General features: G+C 32.2%; 1 protein-coding gene across 6 annotated transcripts in view; it reads right to left on the bottom strand.

Moving 5' to 3' along the window:
- Nucleotides 1-20,162, bottom strand: part of LOC129801945 (atypical protein kinase C) — a 154,142-nt gene that overhangs the window by 33,618 nt on the left and 100,362 nt on the right. For all 6 annotated transcript variants that reach the window (XM_055847443.1, XM_055847442.1, XM_055847439.1 and 3 more), the window contains one exon: nt 7,169-7,219. In XM_055847443.1, coding sequence (XP_055703418.1) covers nt 7,169-7,219 — 51 coding nt within the window. The remainder of the gene's footprint in view (nt 1-7,168; nt 7,220-20,162) is intronic.

The raw sequence follows: 20,162 nt of genomic DNA on the forward strand, positions 1-20,162 counted from the left end.
ACTGTGTTTTTCCCCAAGAGTTGAATTTTTAAACTAAATAATTTTCTTAATATAGGGGAAGTGTGCCAAATTTCGGCCAGCGTCTAATTTCGGCCACTTTGAGTGTAATTCAGGCCATACAAATAAATTAATTAAAATTATGTGTGTAATCTTCGAATAGTCAATGAATTCATTTTGATTTTAAATATTTATTCATTTTAGGATGTATTAACACAAAGACCGTTAAATTTTAGGTATAATTTGAATTTAAATTGCGTTGTGTGAAAAGTCTTAAGTATTACAAAAAATGTGACAGATCGATTGTGTTTCTAGCAGTCTTACGATTTGTGGTGAAGTGCAAAAGGTTTTCCTTTGGTGTTTTTCATGAAAATTGATTATCGTGGGGGAAATTTGCCGTTCAGCCTCAGTGGAAATTTTCGGAGGGAAGCTCCGTCCGGACGCGGCAACACAATCTGTGGAGTCTTCAACCCTAAGATCCAAAAAACTCACTTTTCTACCAGAGCTTTCGACACGCTCCGTGTCTTCCTCAGTGGTCGAGTGATGTCAAAGATCACTGGGTTTCGTTATTTGGGGGATTGTGTAACCTTGGCGGGAGGGTTCCAGGGTGCTCACACAAAGACCTCGGAGACACACGCTGGAACCCTCCCGCCAAGGTTACACAATCCCCCAAATAACGAAACCCAGTGATCTTTGACATCACTCGACCACTGAGGAAGACACGGAGCGTGTCGAAAGCTCTGGTAGAAGAGTGAGTTTTTTGATCTTAGGGTTGAAGACTCCACAGATTGTGTTGCCGAGTCCGGACGGAGCTTCCCTCCGAAAATTTCCACTGAAAATTGATTAGTTTTCGTTAAAGATTGTTTCTGTTTATGTTAATAATGAATCAATCTTTAAATTTCAGGTAAAATATCCCAGCTGGATCCTGTATTTCGCGTAAAAAAGTGTATACTTTGTGAGCGTCTCTCCGGTGAGCTAGTGTTGCCTATTCCGGCAACATCTTTTGCTTTCCTAAATTTCTTATTAATTTTATGTTTTTTTTTTTTTCAATTTCTGAGTTCTACAATGTCCAGAGAAAAAAACCATCGCTTCTATGAAAATGATGCTGTGGAAAAGGCCTTGGAAGGATTCAGGAAGAGCAAATTGCTACGGGAATCTGGACGCGTAAATTTGAGATGCTACTTCAGGTCTTCAGGACAAATTACACGGAAGATCTCAGGGCTTGTGTGCCATATAAACGTATTAAACTAAATATTAAACTCGTTCCGTTTGACGTTTTGAAATTTTCTATCCGTTGCGTTACAAAAGTCGCCACAAGAAAGGTGGCCGGAATTTCACTCAAAGTGGCCGGAATACTACCCAAAGCAATGCCCATATTTTTATTATTTTTTCAATATTTTAGGAAGTGATTTAAAGAAAACAAAGATGATAAACTAGTTTTCAAGGTTCCACACAACCTTCCCGAAAAGGAAGTAACAAAAAATATAAATATGAATTAAAAATATTGCATTTAAACTTAAGACTTCGGTGCTTATATGCAACTATGGCGAAATTTGGCACAATTACCCTAATGCCTCAAATCACGAATTCGAGCATTTTACAAAACTGGCATAGGTTTCGACCTCCAATATCAAACAAAATTTGGAGTTATACAGGCAGAAGGTTGGGATATCGTCAATCACCATCTGATATTGTCTAGCCCAATATTAACATTTGCCGAAAGCCTTTTCTAGTTATCTCTTTCCGTTCTCTCTCTCCAGAATAACGGAATATAGTCCAATCGTCAACAATTATTTTATTTCAATTTAATTTTATCTTTAAACACAGAGAAAAAAGCATTTAATAAAATGCAAAAACAATTTATAGAGGAGGTGAGGAAAATTTTCATAAACTCTTCTAAAAACTTTTTACCTCTAATTGAGTTGGATGAGTTGAAAACACATTCAACCACTGACTTTCATATTATTTTCCGAGATGAAATAAACTCAGAGTGGAAAATGTAGTTCATGTTTTGAAAAAACTATAAAATAATATACGCATGCACAGAGTACCGTGCAATACGGAAGGTAACATTGTTTTTATTTTCATTTAATAATAAAAAAAATTCCACCAGGAAAAAATAATCTCTAATTGGACGGTTTAATCGAGGAAAATGCACAGGTTTCCAGCATAAATATTTCCACATGAGAGAATAGCATCAGAGAATGAGAAGAATTTTCGAATTAAACTATTTTGATTATTCTTTTTTAACTGCTCGAACTACAAGAGACAGCAGTTTCAACAATCGTGTTTTTTTCAACTGCTCGAACTCCAAGACAGAGCAGTTTTAACAATTGTGTTTTTTTTTCAAATTCTCTTCATCCTGGCTGCCAAACGGTAAGAGATATTGATTTCCGATCTTCGGTGACCTCCCACAAGTCCACATTCTCTATCTAACTAACTTATCCAAATTACCCTCCACCCCTTCTATCCCCTCCAAAAACATGTTTTTTGACTTTGCAAAAAATTGGTTTTGGTAAGTTCTTCCATTTTTGGATATATTTTGGAGGTAGTCTAACCGAACATTTTATCCTTGTACACCTATCACCGGAAAAATCGCCATTTTGAATTATTCAAGGTCAAAGGTCAACCACCCTGGAGGGCCTAATTTTCAACGGATTTGGTTAAATTTGGACTTTTTTGAAAGATCTTTTAATTCTGAACCCGACTGCATCGGTCATAATCGGTGATAGATCGGGAAAGTAACGGTAATAGATTTATTCTGAAAATACTATTTTTCACACTTTTTCAGTCTTTTGACCCATATAAAATTTAAACGGTAAGAGATATCAACTTCCGGTCTTCGATGACCCTTCCTCAAATGACGTTATCTCGAACCCAACCTCTTTATTCCCCCCACCTCCCCTTTCATGTGTTCCCTGTCCCCCAAAAACAAGGCCAAAAATGAGGTTTTTCGAACTTTGCAAAAATTGGCCCTGGCGATTTTGTTCATTTTTGGAAATGTTTTGGAGGTAGTCCAGCTGAACATTTCGTCCTTAGACACTTATCACCGGAAAAATCGCCATCTTGAATTATTTAAAGTCAAATGCCTAATTTTCACCCGATTTGGTCAATTAATTAATTAAGAGGTTAATGACTTTTTGAAACCCTCTTCTTGAACAATTTTCAACTTCAAGCTGGTTTTGAGGTGATTTATAGACAAATTTAAATCGACAATAGTTTTATATGCACCAGAAAAATTTGCGAAAATGAATATAAGGCAGAGCTCCTTCTCGGGAGTTCGAGCAGCTCGCAAAGTCTCGGACGCTTTGCCACTCCATTTGTTTTAGAACAATGTAGTCACAGGATAATATTGCAAATTTTATAAAATAAAAAGAAAAATCCGAATTATGTAAAGTTCTATAAAGAACTAACTTCATAATGATTTGGATATGGCCTAATTTTAGGTCAAAACTTGAGGACTAATCAATACTGCATCAATAATGCAAGTTAAAATTGCATGATTTGACACAAATATGCTTGCAATTAGACTACATATGAAAACAGTAAATTTACAAACAAAACATGTGTTGCTTTAAAGAAAGGTAAAAAAATATACTTAATGGTGTACAATACCATAAATTGTAAACTAAGGAAAAATGAGACAAAACTTTGTATTGTATCATTTAAAAAAAAATCTCTTTCTTACTATTTTCAAGCATAAAGTTTCTTCCAAATTGAGAAGTTATTGTGTTTTTGTGCTCTTTCGTTGGCATCCGAATAGGAACAATTGCACCAAGTGGAGAGCTTTTTTTAACAATATAATATGTGTGAATACAAGCCAAACTTTGCAAACAAAAATAAAAGAAACTAAATTGTTAACATAAAAAATAAAGTCATTTGCAGTATTTGTTTCATGTTTTTTTCCGAAGAGGACTAATTTGCGCATTTAAAAAAATGAGTGTATAAATGAATTTCCTGTGAACTTTTTTTTATTAGAATAAGCTTACAAATTTAATCTAACAAAACTTTAAAATTGATATATCAATATAATATTCTATATTTTTCTTGTTGTTTTTCATAATATTTCTGTACTCAATTATCTTTCCTTTCACCTCTAATGCTTTAAATCTTACAATTTGTTTTAAAAACATATTTCGTGTTATCTTACCATAAGAACTGAAATAATTTGTATAGGTATAATGCAAAATTCGTGTAAATTTGTGACAAAAATCTGTAAAGAAGATTATTCTACTTGCCCTCGCGACACGCATTTTAGGGATTTAAATGACAACTGAGGGGATGAAAAATCCATTAAAAAAAAAATTTGATAAATTATCGCAGACAAAATACCGTGTTTTTTTTTTCTTTTGGATTAACGATGCGAGGACGGACGATAAGAAATATGAAAGCATATTCAACGGAGACCTAAAAGAGGAAAATGGCAAAAAGAGCAATTCAACTTTGACTTCACAACTACAATGCTAGAAAAACGACAAAATAAATTTAATATTTTTCGAGTTAACAACAACTTTTTCTAGGGTTGCCTAACAATAAGGGTTACGGATAACCATATGAAACATCATTCATTCATTCATTCATTTTCAACCGCTTATCCCTATTGGGGTCGCGGGCCCATGACACCAAGGTTAACAGCCCACGCCTGTCGGTCCTCCGCCACTTCAGGAAGATGTTCGAGTTCGATCCCAAGGCGCTCCCATGCAAGATCCTGAATTTGATTCAGCCACCTTGTCCTAGGCCTGCCTCGAGGTCGAGGTCCCCTCACAATGGCTTGCATAGCTTTTCTGGGGAATCTTTCTTCATTCATGCGTTGAACATGTCCATACCATCGAAGTTGTGATCTCTCGACCCGAAGAAGCAGCTCCTCGACTCTTAGTTCCTCACGAACGGCTACATTCCTCACTCGATCTCGACGAGTGATTCCCTTAACCGCCCGAAGGTACCTCATCTCGGCAGCTTGTACTCGCGATCTTACCCTTTCGGTCATTACCCCATATGAAACATCGTATAAGTTTATCTTCCGTTTGTTATGAATTTTGAATTTTATGTAAAATCGGTTTGTTTACGATAAAAAATCACTCAACTCGAAATTGTGACCCTTAAGGATTTTTTGTTTTTCGGAATTTTGACCTTTCGGGATTTTGGCCCATCAGGATTTTGACTTTCTAGGTTTTTGACCCATTCGGGATTTTGGATTTCGGGATTTCGACCCGTTCGGGATTATGTCTCTTCATGATTTTGGCACATTTGCGATTTTGGCTTTCGAGGTTTTGGCCTACTCGAGATTTTGGCTATTCGGATTTTTTACCCATTTACGATTTTGGCTCTCGGGATTTGGCTTGGCTTCCGGGATCTTGGCTGTCACCACTTAGACACTGTAGGGATCTTTGTCCACTGATAACATGATCAACCGACGTAGGTCCAAGTAGTGTGGACATAAAAATCAGTGTTCACAACTATTCCACATTTACTACTATACCAGTTTCTCCCCTATAATGTTCAGGAGTTCCAACAATTCGCAAAGTTTTTTTTTGCAATCAGCAATTGATTTACCTATTCAAGATCACCTTCTAAAACACATCCAAAAACGAAAAAAATCGTACGACACAAAATTTCGAACAATCCCAAAAAGACATGGTGAAACAGAAGGATGAGAAAAAATAAAGGAGATGGTTTGTGAGATGAATTCCGGAGCGGGGCACCGAAGATCTCAAATCGCTATAGGGGAAGGTGGGGCTACTTTGAGCTTTGGGATTAGATTGTTATCCAACATTTTCGCCTATTTCTAAATGAAGCTGGTCCTTACAATTATTTTATTTAGATCCACAATTATTTTGTCTATCCAAATTACATCATGTTAAAACCCAGTTTCCTTTAGAAATATGCAAAAAATCGTATAACAATGTAGCCCCACAGCTCAAAGTAGCTCCAGCTCCCCCAATATCTTTGGGCAATATCCTTATCCTGAGGGCGCGGGGGAAGTGGTAAAATGGAAATATTGCGGAGTGAAAAAAAATCAACGGATTATTATGTGGGGGAAACATAACCTTCGGACGACTCAAGATTCCAACAACTTGATTGATTTGACCTGTTATAATAACATATTTTAATAGATAGTTCCATGCTTGATATCTCCTGAAAAGAGCCATGGATCAAATCTATTAGATGCATTAAAAAAAAGTTGAGTTATCCGAAGCTTGAGTCGTCCAAAGGTAGAGCGTTTTCCAGTACTGCACTTTCGATAGCGTTTGAGCTGTAAAAATAGTGTGATGTACGTACACTGAGAAAAAAATGGGGATACAATTAACTTTTTTTCCTAATAATTTTAACACTTTTTAGGTGCAAAAATATATCAAAATTTTTTAATGTTAATTTTACACCTTTTTAAGGGTAAAATTAACATGAAAAAGGGTAATTTTAACCCCTAATGCACCAAAAAAGCCTAATATTTACACCGATTTCGGATCAACACTGCAGGGTAAAATAAACATTTCCGGAATATTAATTTAACTTTTTCGGATTTCTCTCAGTATAGTCAAAATTTTCAAAATGTCATACAATAATATGTATCTTCTCGTGATGTCTTCAAGCAGATTTTCCCACGGTAATTCTATGGAAATCGATGAGTATAGTATAACTTTTAAGGTGGAATAGGGAAAACTCATCCAGCGGAAGAAAAGCAAGTCACTCTGGGGAGTTTCTTGTGATTTGTGCGTCGACCAGAGGCTCAATTTATCAAATTCACATGCAAAATGATGACAAAGAGCCTCGATCTCAGGATTCTTCCCTGTGATGCTATATAGTAGAGAGAGAGAGGGAGGTTGGAGGAAAACTTTAATTCCATCCACGTCATCATAGATATACACCAGTGGAGAGAACCCCAAAAGTTGTTGTTGGTGTTGGAAAAAGGAGAGAATTTTCTCAATTGGTAGACGGGAATCCTATTAAGAAGATCTTAAGCTGCTGCTTGAGAAACAAAAAGCACCGAACTGAGAAGGGAAATAGGAGTATAAAGTTATTCCTGTCGCGTTGGATTTTCCCTCGTGCTTTCATGAGTTTTTCCCTCCGAATCACCAAAATGGAGCAATATTTCTTCCGCCCATCTTTCTATTTACCTAACTTTCTCTCATGCCCATAATAAATAAAAGAACAATATTTTTTTTATACTCACGATCTTCGCCGACGCAGGACATTCCTGGAGCAGACGGTACATTAGGAAATACTGTAAGAGAAAAATAAAAATCAATTAAAAATTTATTGAAAAAATAAATATTTCTTTCCACAAATTTAATTGCAGATTATTGGGAGGATTTTATTTTCTATCTTTCTTTTTTTTTTGCATGAAAATTGTCATCTGTTGTTGGAATAAATCATCGTCAATTTACAAACAAAATCCTCCGCAAATATTTGCTTGTCGGAATATTTTAATAATTCGTTCTATTCATTCCAATATGGTTTTGCTCGTTTTGCTGTTTTTTTTTCTCGGGAAAAAAACAATCGCATAAATTTTCCACTTTTCACACACATTCTTTTAAATTGAGCTCACTTGATTGTCCAGGAAACTTCAGATGACTGATTTAGTATAAATGTTTTATTTGTCGAAGCGATTCAAAGAAAAAAGATACTAGTGTAAAGGCCTTGACAGACCTGAGGATTAGCCGAGAGACGGCTTAGCGTAATTATATTCGAAATAATGGTCTAACTACATTTCCGTCATTTTCCACTAAGTCGTCTCTCGGCTTAAGTCGTAAGTGTGTCTAGGGCATAAGCCTTAATGGGGGCTCACTTAAATAACATTACAATCTTAGAGGGAAAATGGGGAACTGAAGGTGCCATCCATTTTTCAACTTCCTCGGAGTGAACTATCCACGACGACTGATGCTCACTCACCGAAGTACTGATGTTAATTGCCACAAGTAACAAGACCACCATATAGCAACCTTCAGCACCCGCCTAGGGATGGTGTGTTGGGTGTGTCATAGGAATGGAGGATTAGGATTGGGGGGTTTGGCCGTCGACTGGGTTAACAACTGTCGAATAGGCCATACGCTCTACAATAGCATGTGTTAGAAGAAATATTTTAGTCAAATAGTACTAAACCAGCACGAATTGCTTATGAGTGGATGGTATTTCATATTCGGAGAGACCAGGGTAGTATTCGCCACCAAATGAAATTTCCCATTGCGTATAATTTGTGCAAAAAATGTTTGTATGAGGCTGATAAATATTTCAATGAATAGTAAGGGAAGTATATATTTAGAATAAAGAGCGGTTTCCTCAATATTCTTTCGAAGGTAGACTATAAGATAGGGGGGAAGTGGGGTAGCTTTGAAAGTGGGGAACCTTTGAAATTGGGATTTTCACCTATTTTTAAATAAAATTTAAGTCTTATCGTGATATAATTTAGCTGCACAAACATATTGAGAATCTAAAATATATCCCGATTAGGCTAAATTTTATTTAAAAACATGTGAAAAATTCCAATTTCAAAGGTGCCCCACTTTCAAAGGTGCCACACTTCCCCCTACCACTATTTAATACTATACGTGGCTAATTCTACCTCGGTCTCCCCTATAGTTTTAGCATATTTATTTTACCGGGTGCGCTAGATAGAACGCTCGCTCAGTGTTGCAAGTGCTTGTGTGCTCGAAACACTTACGACTTAAGCCGAGATCGAGAGGCGACTTAACATAATTATAATCAAAATAATGATTAGACAACTTTCCCATCAGTTTCCCACTAAGTTTCTCTCGGCTTAAACCGTAAGTCTGTCAAGAGCATAAGGTTCAAAATCTCTTTAAAATCTTGGTTATGTATTGGATACCCTTCTTGGCAAAAATTTACTTATTTTATATTTTTCCTTACAATTCCCTTGTTTCCCTCTACGGTCATACGCTTTTTGCTTTATTTCGATAACGGCTCCGACCATTATTTTATTTTCGAATATGTTTTGATCGTTTTCATCGTGGCCCAGTTAAACATCTCGTCCATAGATCGGGTAGAATAACTTAATTCAAAACATAATTCAAATACGAATTTTTTAGAACACATAATCATAATCTTATTTCCTGATTCTTTATGCTCCGGATAAATTGAAATTCCGTTCATGTTCATAATAGCTCCGGCACGGCACACCTTTTAGATTTGGAAAATTTCAAAAAGGTAATATTCTCATGCCTCTCTTTCACAAATGTTGTGCATATGTCTGTTTATCCTACTCTTTTGGGGTCTTCTTTTTTTTGACACTAAACTAAATTAAATTTAGTTCAATCCAATTCTGTGTTCGAAAGAAAAGGACACGAATTTTGATTTCATGAAATTTTACTAAGCTAAAATGTGTTCCGGAGGCGTAAGTTTCAGTTTTAAAACATTCCCATTTAAATCAGGTTCTGAATTAGTTTATTCTACCCTGGTACCCGTAACTAGAAATTTAAGATTTTTCGAGGTTAAGGTTAAATATTCTGGAAGGCTAATCCTTCAATCGATTTAGTCAAATTTGGATGTATCTAAAAGACCTCTAAATTGCCAATGTGGTTACATGATTTTTGATAAAAGATCAGAGGATTCACACTTGCGACCTTTGATACCAATTTTACTTTTCTGGAATGGTTTTCTAAAAATGTAATATGATCTATTTTAAATCGATAAGACAATCAATAACACACCCAAAAAACGCAAAAAATAATTGACAAAGAGCACTATTTTGAAAGATTAAGCATTCCGGAAAACGGGGGATGCTGCCCCACCACCTCTTAAATTTTTTTTTTTTTAAATATTTTTTGTTGGCTGTATGCAGTTGGGAGGATATTATTACAATAATATTTTTTTTATTATATTTAGTACATAGGGGAAACTGGGCCACCACCAAACACAGGGTAGCACCAAACACTAATTTTTATTTCTAAACTACTTGGACTATCTCGACCATTTCTTTAGTGGACAAGCATCCCTATAATGCCTTAAAATTTCTATAAGCCTTGTTCTCTGAATTCGAATATCTAATTAAAAAATTACAGTGTTTGGTGCTACCCCGTGTTTAGTGGTGCCCCAGTTTCCCCTATATATTAAAAATTACAGTTTTATTAATTGATTTTAGGTTATTAAACTTCTTTGGTCGTTCATAAAACTTCATACAACACCGGATATGTCACAAATATGTATTTCAATTATCTTTGCATATAATAGTTTTTACCAAGCGCCTGGCAAGTTAGCCTTTTTATATGGAGCTATTTGAAGCCAATTCCTAAATTGATCTCGGACTCAGCTCACAGTGCTCCAAGGGAAAAATTTATTTAAACAAAAATTTAGTATATTTATCCCTCCATACGGAAAGGTATCTTATAATACGGAAAAACTTCTCACTTTTTAAATATTTAGCATAACGATCACGAATGCAGAAAAATTCCCATACGCATTTGTATGTGAAAGTAAGAAATTGGCTTCAACTTTGAAGACCACTCGCCGGAGACTAGGTTTTTACTATTAAAATAAAGTATTGTAGAGAAATATACTAAAGTCGTAATAATAAGTAATCAAAAATCACCTTTAATAAAGTTTAATTTATGAGGTAAAAATCTTTAATTATTTCAAAATAATTTAAACAATCTAAGTTAAAATTTATAGATTGAACAAGAAATTTTGTTTAATTTGTCAAGGCATAAATTATATTTAAAGTAATATATAACCATGTGCGCAAGAAGAGGAATTCTTTGAATTAATAAATAATATCACAACTTTAATCAAACCAATGATATCATTTGATAGGCTAAAAATTTAATTTATTATCTTGGCGAAAATGAGGAATTGTGAGTCAGTCTGAGAGGAGGGAGAAAAGTGGATAAACCACAAACTGGAGTCATGTGTTTGTTCTCATTAAGTCAATGAGAAAGTTTTCCCGTTGAAACAAACTCCCACAAGAGTGCAAGGGGCGTAGGGTAGAATATACACATCCTACCCCCTCCCCCATCTCTACCAAGATGATGCTTATAACTATAAGGAAAAAGGCTCAATCCCTGTGAAATAGTATCCAAAGTTGTAATTTGATGAAGCCTCCAGGGTGAAATTTTCAAGGATGAAAATCCTTTTCCTTTTCCCCATCACACCATTCCTAGCCCACTTAAAATGTAATTTTCAAACAATGAGTCTTGCGGAAAAGTCAGAGATCATATCAATGGACTTTTTTGTTGGGAGTTGAGGAGGATGAAGTGACTGAAATGGAAATGTAAGGCTTTCTTACATCTTTTTTTTCGAGTTGGTTGCTCGAGGGTACCCTCTATTGGAATACTTCATAGAGAAATGGATGTTTGAAGAGTTTATAGTTCAACAAGTTGATTTTGAGTGGTTGGAAAATATGCATATACGTAATTAAGAAAATATTGATATTTTCCAACAAAATTGGTATAAAAGTTAGCATTACATTTTATAATAGGTATTTATCTCTGTATAAAAGTTAGTCTGATATAAAAATAGAAGTGATTACACTTTCTTTAGAGTTATAAAATTTCTAAAGTTTTGTCTTATTAGCATATCCCCCAGTTCTACAATATTTTGCATAAAGTTTGCCCGAGAGAAAGTGAATGAGAATGTGAGAAAAAAGAAAGATGACGTACCCTGAATAGAACTCATGTTAGAAAGAATCTAAAGTTAGTCCAGAGAATGTGATTCTTATCGCCTATATATGTTCACCGTAAGCAAATTGAGAGTTATTTCACACAAAAGAAAACCTTTCTATAGAGGCAAGTGCTAAAAGTCAAGACATCTCTCTCACACATTTTGAATATTCTTGCTATGCTTTTAAGTTAAGTCTGTGGATGCTTAATAATGAAGTTTGAGGACAATAGAATGTTACACAATGATGTGTCAGACTTAATCCTTGAGATAAATCTCTCTCTCTCTTTCGTCCAACTTCCACCGTCCTAATCCTGAATACATTTTAAAGATTTCGGGTTCGAGGTGGTGCTCTAATTCCTTACTTTCCTAGCGTAAATCCCTCACTATCTTGTTCACCTCAATGTTACTTTATCTCACAATTGGCACCAACTTTTCTTATATATCCCCAATTTTAATTGTTTTGTTTTTACAATTTTCATCCTTGGAAATTTGCCAAAAACAACTCTTGGAAAAATTTTATCTGGAACAATCTTTCTACCAATATGGATGAGAAAAAAAACTTCACTTCGTGAAAATATGTTAGGAGAAAAATTCTTTTAACAAAAGAAATTCTTCGATGAATTTTATCTCCTAAGATTCAATGAAATTGAATAATCTTTCCTACTAGCAAATAAATTCACTGTCCTATTCTATTATAGTAAAACCGCAGTAATGCAAAAAATATATAAAAGTTAAGCCAGTGTGAAGATCATCGCCCTAAAACAAGATGATTATTTGAAAATTATTTTCTGCTTTTTACCAATTATTTTCTGCAATAATATTCCATTAACTAATGCAAAAGATTTTGCAAAAAAAAATTGTAAAAAAGTAAGAAATAATTTAAAAAAAATCATTTTATTTTGGAGTGACGATTCGACTTTCGGTATCGATGTATCGATACATGCTTCAGTCACTTTCAGGGCAAAAATAAGCAGCAAAATATTAAATTTTGGTCAGTAAAAACTTTAATCTTTACAAAACTCGGTCTAATTTTTTGTATGACTCACATGATTAAGAGTTGATTTTTTTATTTTCCCTTGGATAAAATTTGCAATAAAATTTCCTTGGTTTTATTGCCTCTATACAGAGGGCACCCTAATACGAGTTTCAAACTGGAGGTTTAGCCTAGTTCCCGAAAGGGCTTTGAAAATCTAAACTACAACAAATTTTAATAGTTTTTTTTATAACGGATTGTCTTTCAGATGCAATTCTAAATCAAATACCTCCCAAAAATCTTGCCGAAAAATAAATTTGCGAAGATATGTGACTAAACCCTGAAGCTCGTATCATATACGGGAAGGGCCTTGACAGACATGAGGATTAGCCGAGAGGTGGCTTAGCGTAATTATATTAGGAATAATGGTTTAACTACACAGAGAAAAATTTTGAGTTAGAAAAAATTAAGAAACGTGGTTTTGAATCAAGAGTACAAGAATTTCAAACTATTTTCCCCTATAATTGAGATATTTTGCGCTTGAATTTCTCTAAAAGAGTATGATAGTTTAAAAAATAGAATAAATTGTGCTTAATAATAGGAGAACAGTGGGTTTGATTTTAGAGAATCGTAGTTTTGAACACTGATAGAGCATACAGAAGTTTTAAAGTTAGAAGGTCATGGTTTTGATTTTAGAGTATAGAGGTTTCAAGTTAAGAATATTTTGGTTTTGATCTTAGCGAAATCATCGTTTCGAAATAAGAGTATAGTGGTTTTGAATTCTATTATACTATTATGGTCTTGATTTTAGAGTATTGTGGTTTTGATTTTAGAAACTTATGGGTTTGATTTTAGAGTATCGTGGTTTTGATTTTAGAGTATCGTGGTTTTGATTTTAGAAACTTATGGTTTTGATTTTAGAAACTTTTGGTTTTGATTTTAGAGTATGATGGTTTTGATTTTAGAGTCTCATGGTTTTGATTTTAGAGTATCAGGGTTTTGATTTTAGAGTCTCATGGTTTTGATTTTAGAGCATTGTGGTTTTGATTTTAGAAACTTATGGTTTTGTTTTTAGAAACTTATGGATTTGATTTTAGAAACTTATGGTTTTGATTTTAGAGTATCATGGTTTTGATTTTAGAAACTTATGGTTTTGTTTTTAGAAACATATGGGTTTGATTTTAGAAACTTATGGTTTTGATTTTAGAGTATCATGGTTTTGATTTTAGAAACTTATGGTTTTGTTTTTAGAAACATATGGGTTTGATTTTAGAAACTTATGGTTTTGATTTTAGAGTATCATGGTTTTGATTTTAGAAACTTATGGTTTTGATTTTAGAAACTTATGGGTTTGATTTTAGAAACTTATGGGTTTGATTTTAGAAACTTATGGGTTTGATTTTAGAGTCTCATGGTTTTGATTTTAGAGTATCAGGGTTTTGATTTTAGAGTCTTATGGTTTTGATTTTAGAGTATCGTGGTTTTGATTTTAGAAACTTTTGGTTTTGATTTTAGAGTATGATGGTTTTGATTTTAGAGTATCATGGTTTTGATTTTAGAGTCTCATGGTTTTGATTTTAGAGTATCAGGGTTTTGAATTTAGAGTCTCATGGTTTTGATTTTAGAGCATTGTGGTTTTGATTTTAGAAACTTATGGTTTTGTTTTTAGAAACTTATGGATTTGATTTTAGAAACTTATGGTTTTGATTTTAGAGTATCATGGTTTTGATTTTAGAAACTTATGGTTTTGTTTTTAGAAACATATGGGTTTGATTTTAGAAACTTATGGTTTTGATTTTAGAGTATCATGGTTTTGATTTTAGAAACTTATGGTTTTGATTTTAGAAACTTATGGGTTTGATTTTAGAAACTTATGGGTTTGATTTTAGAAACTTATGGGTTTGATTTTAGAGTCTCATGGTTTTGATTTTAGAGTATCAGGGTTTTGATTTTAGAGTATTGTGGTTTTGATTTTAGAGTATCGTGGTTTTGATTTTAGAGCATTGTGGTTTTGATTTTAGAAACTTATGGTTTTGTTTTTAGATACTTATGGGTTTGATTTTAGAAACTTATGGTTTTGATTTTAGAAACTTATGGGTTTGATTTTAGAAACTTATGGGTTTGATTCTAGAAACTTATGGTTTTGATTTTAGAGTATCATGGTTTTGATTTTAGAGTCTCATGGTTTTGATTTTAGAGTATTATGGTTTTGATTTTAGAGTATTGTGGTTTTGATTTTAGAGTATTGTGGTTTTGATTTTAGAGTATTGTGGTTTTGATTTTAGAAACTTATGGGTTTGATTTTAGAAACTTATGGTTTTGATTTTAGAAACTTATGGGTTTGATTTTAGAAACTTATGGGTTTGATTTTAGAAACTTATGGGTTTGATTCTAGAAACTTATGGGTTTGATTTTAGAAACTTATGGGTTTGATTTTAGAAACTTATGGGTTTGATTCTAGAAACTTATGGTTTTGATTTTAGAGTATCATGGTTTTGATTTTAGAGTCTCATGGTTTTGATTTTAGAGTATTATGGTTTTGATTTTAGAGTATTGTGGTTTTGATTTTAGAGTATTGTGGTTTTGATTTTAGAGTATTGTGGTTTTGATTTTAGAAACTTATGGGTTTGATTTTAGAAACTTATGGTTTTGATTTTAGAGTATCATGGTTTTTATTTTAGAAACTCATGGTTTTGATTTTAGAGTATTGTGGTTTTGATTTTAGAGTATTGTGGTTTTGATTTTAGAAACTTATGGGTTTGATTTTAGAAACTTATGGGTTTGATTTTAGAAACTTATGGGTTTGATTTTAGAGTATCGTGGTTTTGATTTTAGAAACTTATGGGTTTGATTTTAGAAACTTATGGTTTTAATTTTAGAGTATTATGGTTTTGATTTTAGAGTATCAGGGTTTTGAATTTAGAAAAACCATAATACTCTAAAATCAAAACCATAAGTTTCTAAAATCAAAACCTTGATACTCTAAAATCGAAACCATAATACTTTAAAATCAAAACCATAAGTTTCTAAAATCAAAACCATGATACTCTAAAATCAAAACCATAAGTTTCTAAAATCAAAACCACAATACTCTAAAATCAAAACCATGATACTCTAAAATCAAAACCACAATACTCTAAAATCAAAACCATGATACTCTAAAATCAAAACCATAATACTCTAAAATCAAAACCACGTTACTCTAAAATCAAAACCATGATACTCTAAAATCAAAACCATAATACTCTAGAATCAAAACCACGATACTCTAAAATCAAAACCATGAAACTCTAAAATCAAAACCATAATACTCTAATATCAAAACCACGTTACTCTAAAATCAAAACCATGATACTCTAAAATCAAAACCATAATGCTCTAAAATCAAAACCATGATACTCTAAAATCAAAACCATGATACTCTAAAATCAAAACCATAAGTTTCTAAAATCAAAAGCACAATTCTCTAAAATCAAAACCATAAGTTTCTAAAATCAAAACCACAATACTCTAGAATCAAAACCATGATACTCTAAAATCAAAACCACAATACTCTAAAATCAAAACCATGATACTCTAAAATCAAAACCATAATACTCTAAAATCAAAACCACGTTACTCTAAAATCAAAACCATGATACTCTAAAATCAAAACCATAATACTCTAGAATCAAAACCACGATACTCTAAAATCAAAACCATGAAACTCTAAAATCAAAACCATAATACTCTAATATCAAAACCACGTTACTCTAAAATCAAAACCATGATACTCTAAAATCAAAACCATAATGCTCTAAAATCAAAACCATGATACTCTAAAATCAAAACCATGATACTCTAAAATCAAAACCATAAGTTTCTAAAATCAAAAGCACAATTCTCTAAAATCAACACCATAAGTTTCTAAAATCAAAACTATACGATACTCTTAAATCAAAACCATGATACTCTAAAATCAAAACCTTGATACTCTAAAATCGAAACCATCATACTCTAAAATCAAAACCATAAGTTTCTAAAATCAAAACCATGATACTCTAAAATCAAAACCACAATACTCTAAAAACAAAACCATAATACTCTAAAATCAAAACCATGATACTCTAAAATCAAAACCATAATACTCTAAAATCAAAACCACGTTACTCTAAAATCAAAACCATGATACTCTAAAATCAAAACCATAATGCTCTAAAATCAAAACCATGATACTCTAAAATCAAAACCATGATACTCTAAAATCAAAACCATAATACTCTAAAATCAAAACCACGTTACTCTAAAATCAAAACCATGATACTCTAAAATCAAAACCATAATGCTCTAAAATCAAAACCATGATACTCTAAAATCAAAACCTTGATACTCTAAAATCGAAACCATCGTACTCTAAAATCAAAACCATAAGTTTCTAAAATCAAAACCATGATACTCTAAAATCAAAACCATAAGTTTCTAAAATCAAAACCATGATACTCTAAAATCAAAACCATGATACTCTAAAATCAAAACCATCAGTTTCTAAAATCAAAACCATGATACTCTAAAATCAAAACCACAATACTCTAAAATCAAAACCATGATACTCTAAAATCAAAACCATAATACTCTAAAATCAAAACCACGTTACTCTAAAATCAAAACCATGATACTCTAAAATCAAAACCATAATACTCTAAAATCAAAACCACGTTACTCTAAAATCAAAACCACAATACTCTAAAATCAAAACCACAATACTTTAAAATCAAAACCATGAGTTTCTAAAATCAAAACCATAATACTCTAAAATCAAAACCATGATACTCTAAAATCAAAACCACAATACTCTAAAATCAAAACCATAATACTCTAAAATCAAAACCATAATACTCTAAAATCAAAACCACGTTACTCTAAAATCAAAACCATGATACTCTAAAATCAAAACCATAATACTCTAAAATCAAAACCACGTTACTCTAAAATCAAAACCACAATACTCTAAAATCAAAACCATAATACTTTAAAATCAAAACCATGAGTTTCTAAAATCAAAACCATAATACTCTAAAATCAAAACCATGATACTCTAAAATCAAAACCATGATACTCTAAAATCAAAACCATAATACTCTAAAATCAAAAGCACAATACTCTAAAATCAAAACCATAAGTTTCTAAAATCAAAACTACGATACTCTTAAATCAAAACCAGGATACTCTAAAATCAAAACCATGATACTCTAAAATCAAACCTATAAGTTTCTAAAATCAAAACCATGATACTCTAAAATCAAAACCATAATACTCTAAAATCAAAACCACGATACTCTAAAATCAAAACCATAAGTTTCTAAAATCAAAACTACGATACTCTTAAATCAAAACCATGATACTCTAAAATCAAAACCACAATACTCTAAAATCAAAACCACAATACTCTAAAATCAAAACCACAATACTCTAAAATCAAAACCACAGTACTCTAAAATCAAAACCATGATACTCTAAAATCAAAACCACAATACTCTAAAATCAAAACCACAATACTCTAAAATCAAAACCACAGTACTCTAAAATCAAAACCAAGATACTCTAAAATCAAAACCATGATACTCTAAAATCAAAACCATAATACTCTAAAATCAAAACCATGATACTCTAAAATCAAAACCATAATACTCTAAAATCAAAACCATAAGTTTCTAAAATCAAAACCACAATACTCTAAAATCAAAACCACAATACTCTAAAATCAAAACCACAACACTCTAAAATCAAAACCACGGTACTCTAAAATCAAAACCATGATACTCTAAAATCAAAACCACGATACTCTAAAATCAAAACCATAATACTCTAAAATCAAAACCATGAGTTTCTAAAATAAAAACCATGATACTCTAAAATCAAAACCATAAGATTCTAAAATCAAAACCATAATACTCTAAAATCAAAACCACAATGCTCTAAAATCAAAACCACAATACTCTAAAATCAAAACCATAATACTCTAAAATCAAAACCATGAGTTTCTAAAATCAAAACCATGATACTCTAAAATCAAAACCATAAGTTTCTAGAATCAAACCCATAAGTTTCTAAAATCAAACCCATAAGTTTCTAAAATCAAACCCATAAGTTTCTAAAATCAAAACCATAAGTTTCTAAAATCAAAACCATAAGTTTCTAAAATCAAAACCATGATACTCTAAAATCAAAACCACAATACTCTAAAATCAAAACCACAATACTCTAAAATCAAAACCATAATACTCTAAAATCAAAACCACAATACTCTAAAATCAAAACCACAATGCTCTAAAATCAAAACTATAATACTCTAAAATCAAAACCACGATACTCTACAATCAAGACCACAATGCTGTAGAATCATCACCACAATAGTCTAAAATCAAATCCCCAATACTCTAAAAGAATTCAAAACCACAATCACCACAATAGACCAACATCAAAACCAAAGTACTCTAAAAGCAAGACAATAATATTCTAAAATCAAAACCATATTAGTCTTAAATATTTCAGATTAAGCAACATACTTCAGTGGAGATGAATTCCGATTGGAAAAGTTTATATAAAAATATCGAAGTAAGACAGACTATGAGAGGTTCTAAGCCTTGATACTCTAAAATCAAAACCATTATACTCTTAAATATTTCAGATTAAGCAACATACTTCAGTGGAGGTAAATTCCGATTGGCAAAGTTCATATAGAAAATTGAAATGAAAGATGCATATGAGAGTTTCATGGAAGTGAATACGCGCGCATCATATGCATCACGTGGAAAAAGGTAAAGAATGAAATATATAACATTCACAAAAAAAACCTCAAATTGCCTTGATTCAAAACCTCAGAATACTCTACTTTCAGAACCAGCAATACTCGACAATCAACACAGCAAACACTCCAAAATCAAAACCATGGTACTCTAAAATCAAAACCATGGTACTCTAAAATCAAAACCATGGTACTCTAAAATCAAAACCATGGTACTCTAAAATCAAAACCATGGTTCTCTAAAATCAAAACCATGGTACTCTAAAATCAAAACCATAATACTCTAAAATCAAAACCATGGTACTCTAAAATCAAAACCATGATACTCTAAAATCAAAACCACAATACTCTAAAATCAAAACCATGGTACTCTAAAATCAAAACCACGATACTCTAAAATCAAAACCATGGTACTCTAAAATCAAAACCACGATACTCTAAAATCAAAACCATAATACTCTAAAATCAAAACCATGGTACTCTAAAATCAAAACCATGATACTCTAAAATCAAAACCGTAATACTCTAAAATCAAAACCATAAGTTTCTAGAATCAAACCCATAAGTTTCTAAAATCAAACCCATAAGTTTCTAAAATCAAAACCATAAGTTTCTAAAATCAAACCCATAAGTTTCTAAAATCAAAACCATAAGTTTCTAAAATCAAAACCACAATACTCTAAAATCAAAACTATAAGTTTCTAAAATCAAACCCATAAGTTTCTAAAATCAAAACCATAAGTTTCTAAAATCAAAACCACAATACTCTAAAATCAAAACCATAAGTTTCTAAAATCA

Source organism: Phlebotomus papatasi, chromosome 2 (assembly GCF_024763615.1).
Source record: "Phlebotomus papatasi isolate M1 chromosome 2, Ppap_2.1, whole genome shotgun sequence".
Classification (NCBI taxonomy): domain Eukaryota; kingdom Metazoa; phylum Arthropoda; class Insecta; order Diptera; family Psychodidae; genus Phlebotomus; species Phlebotomus papatasi.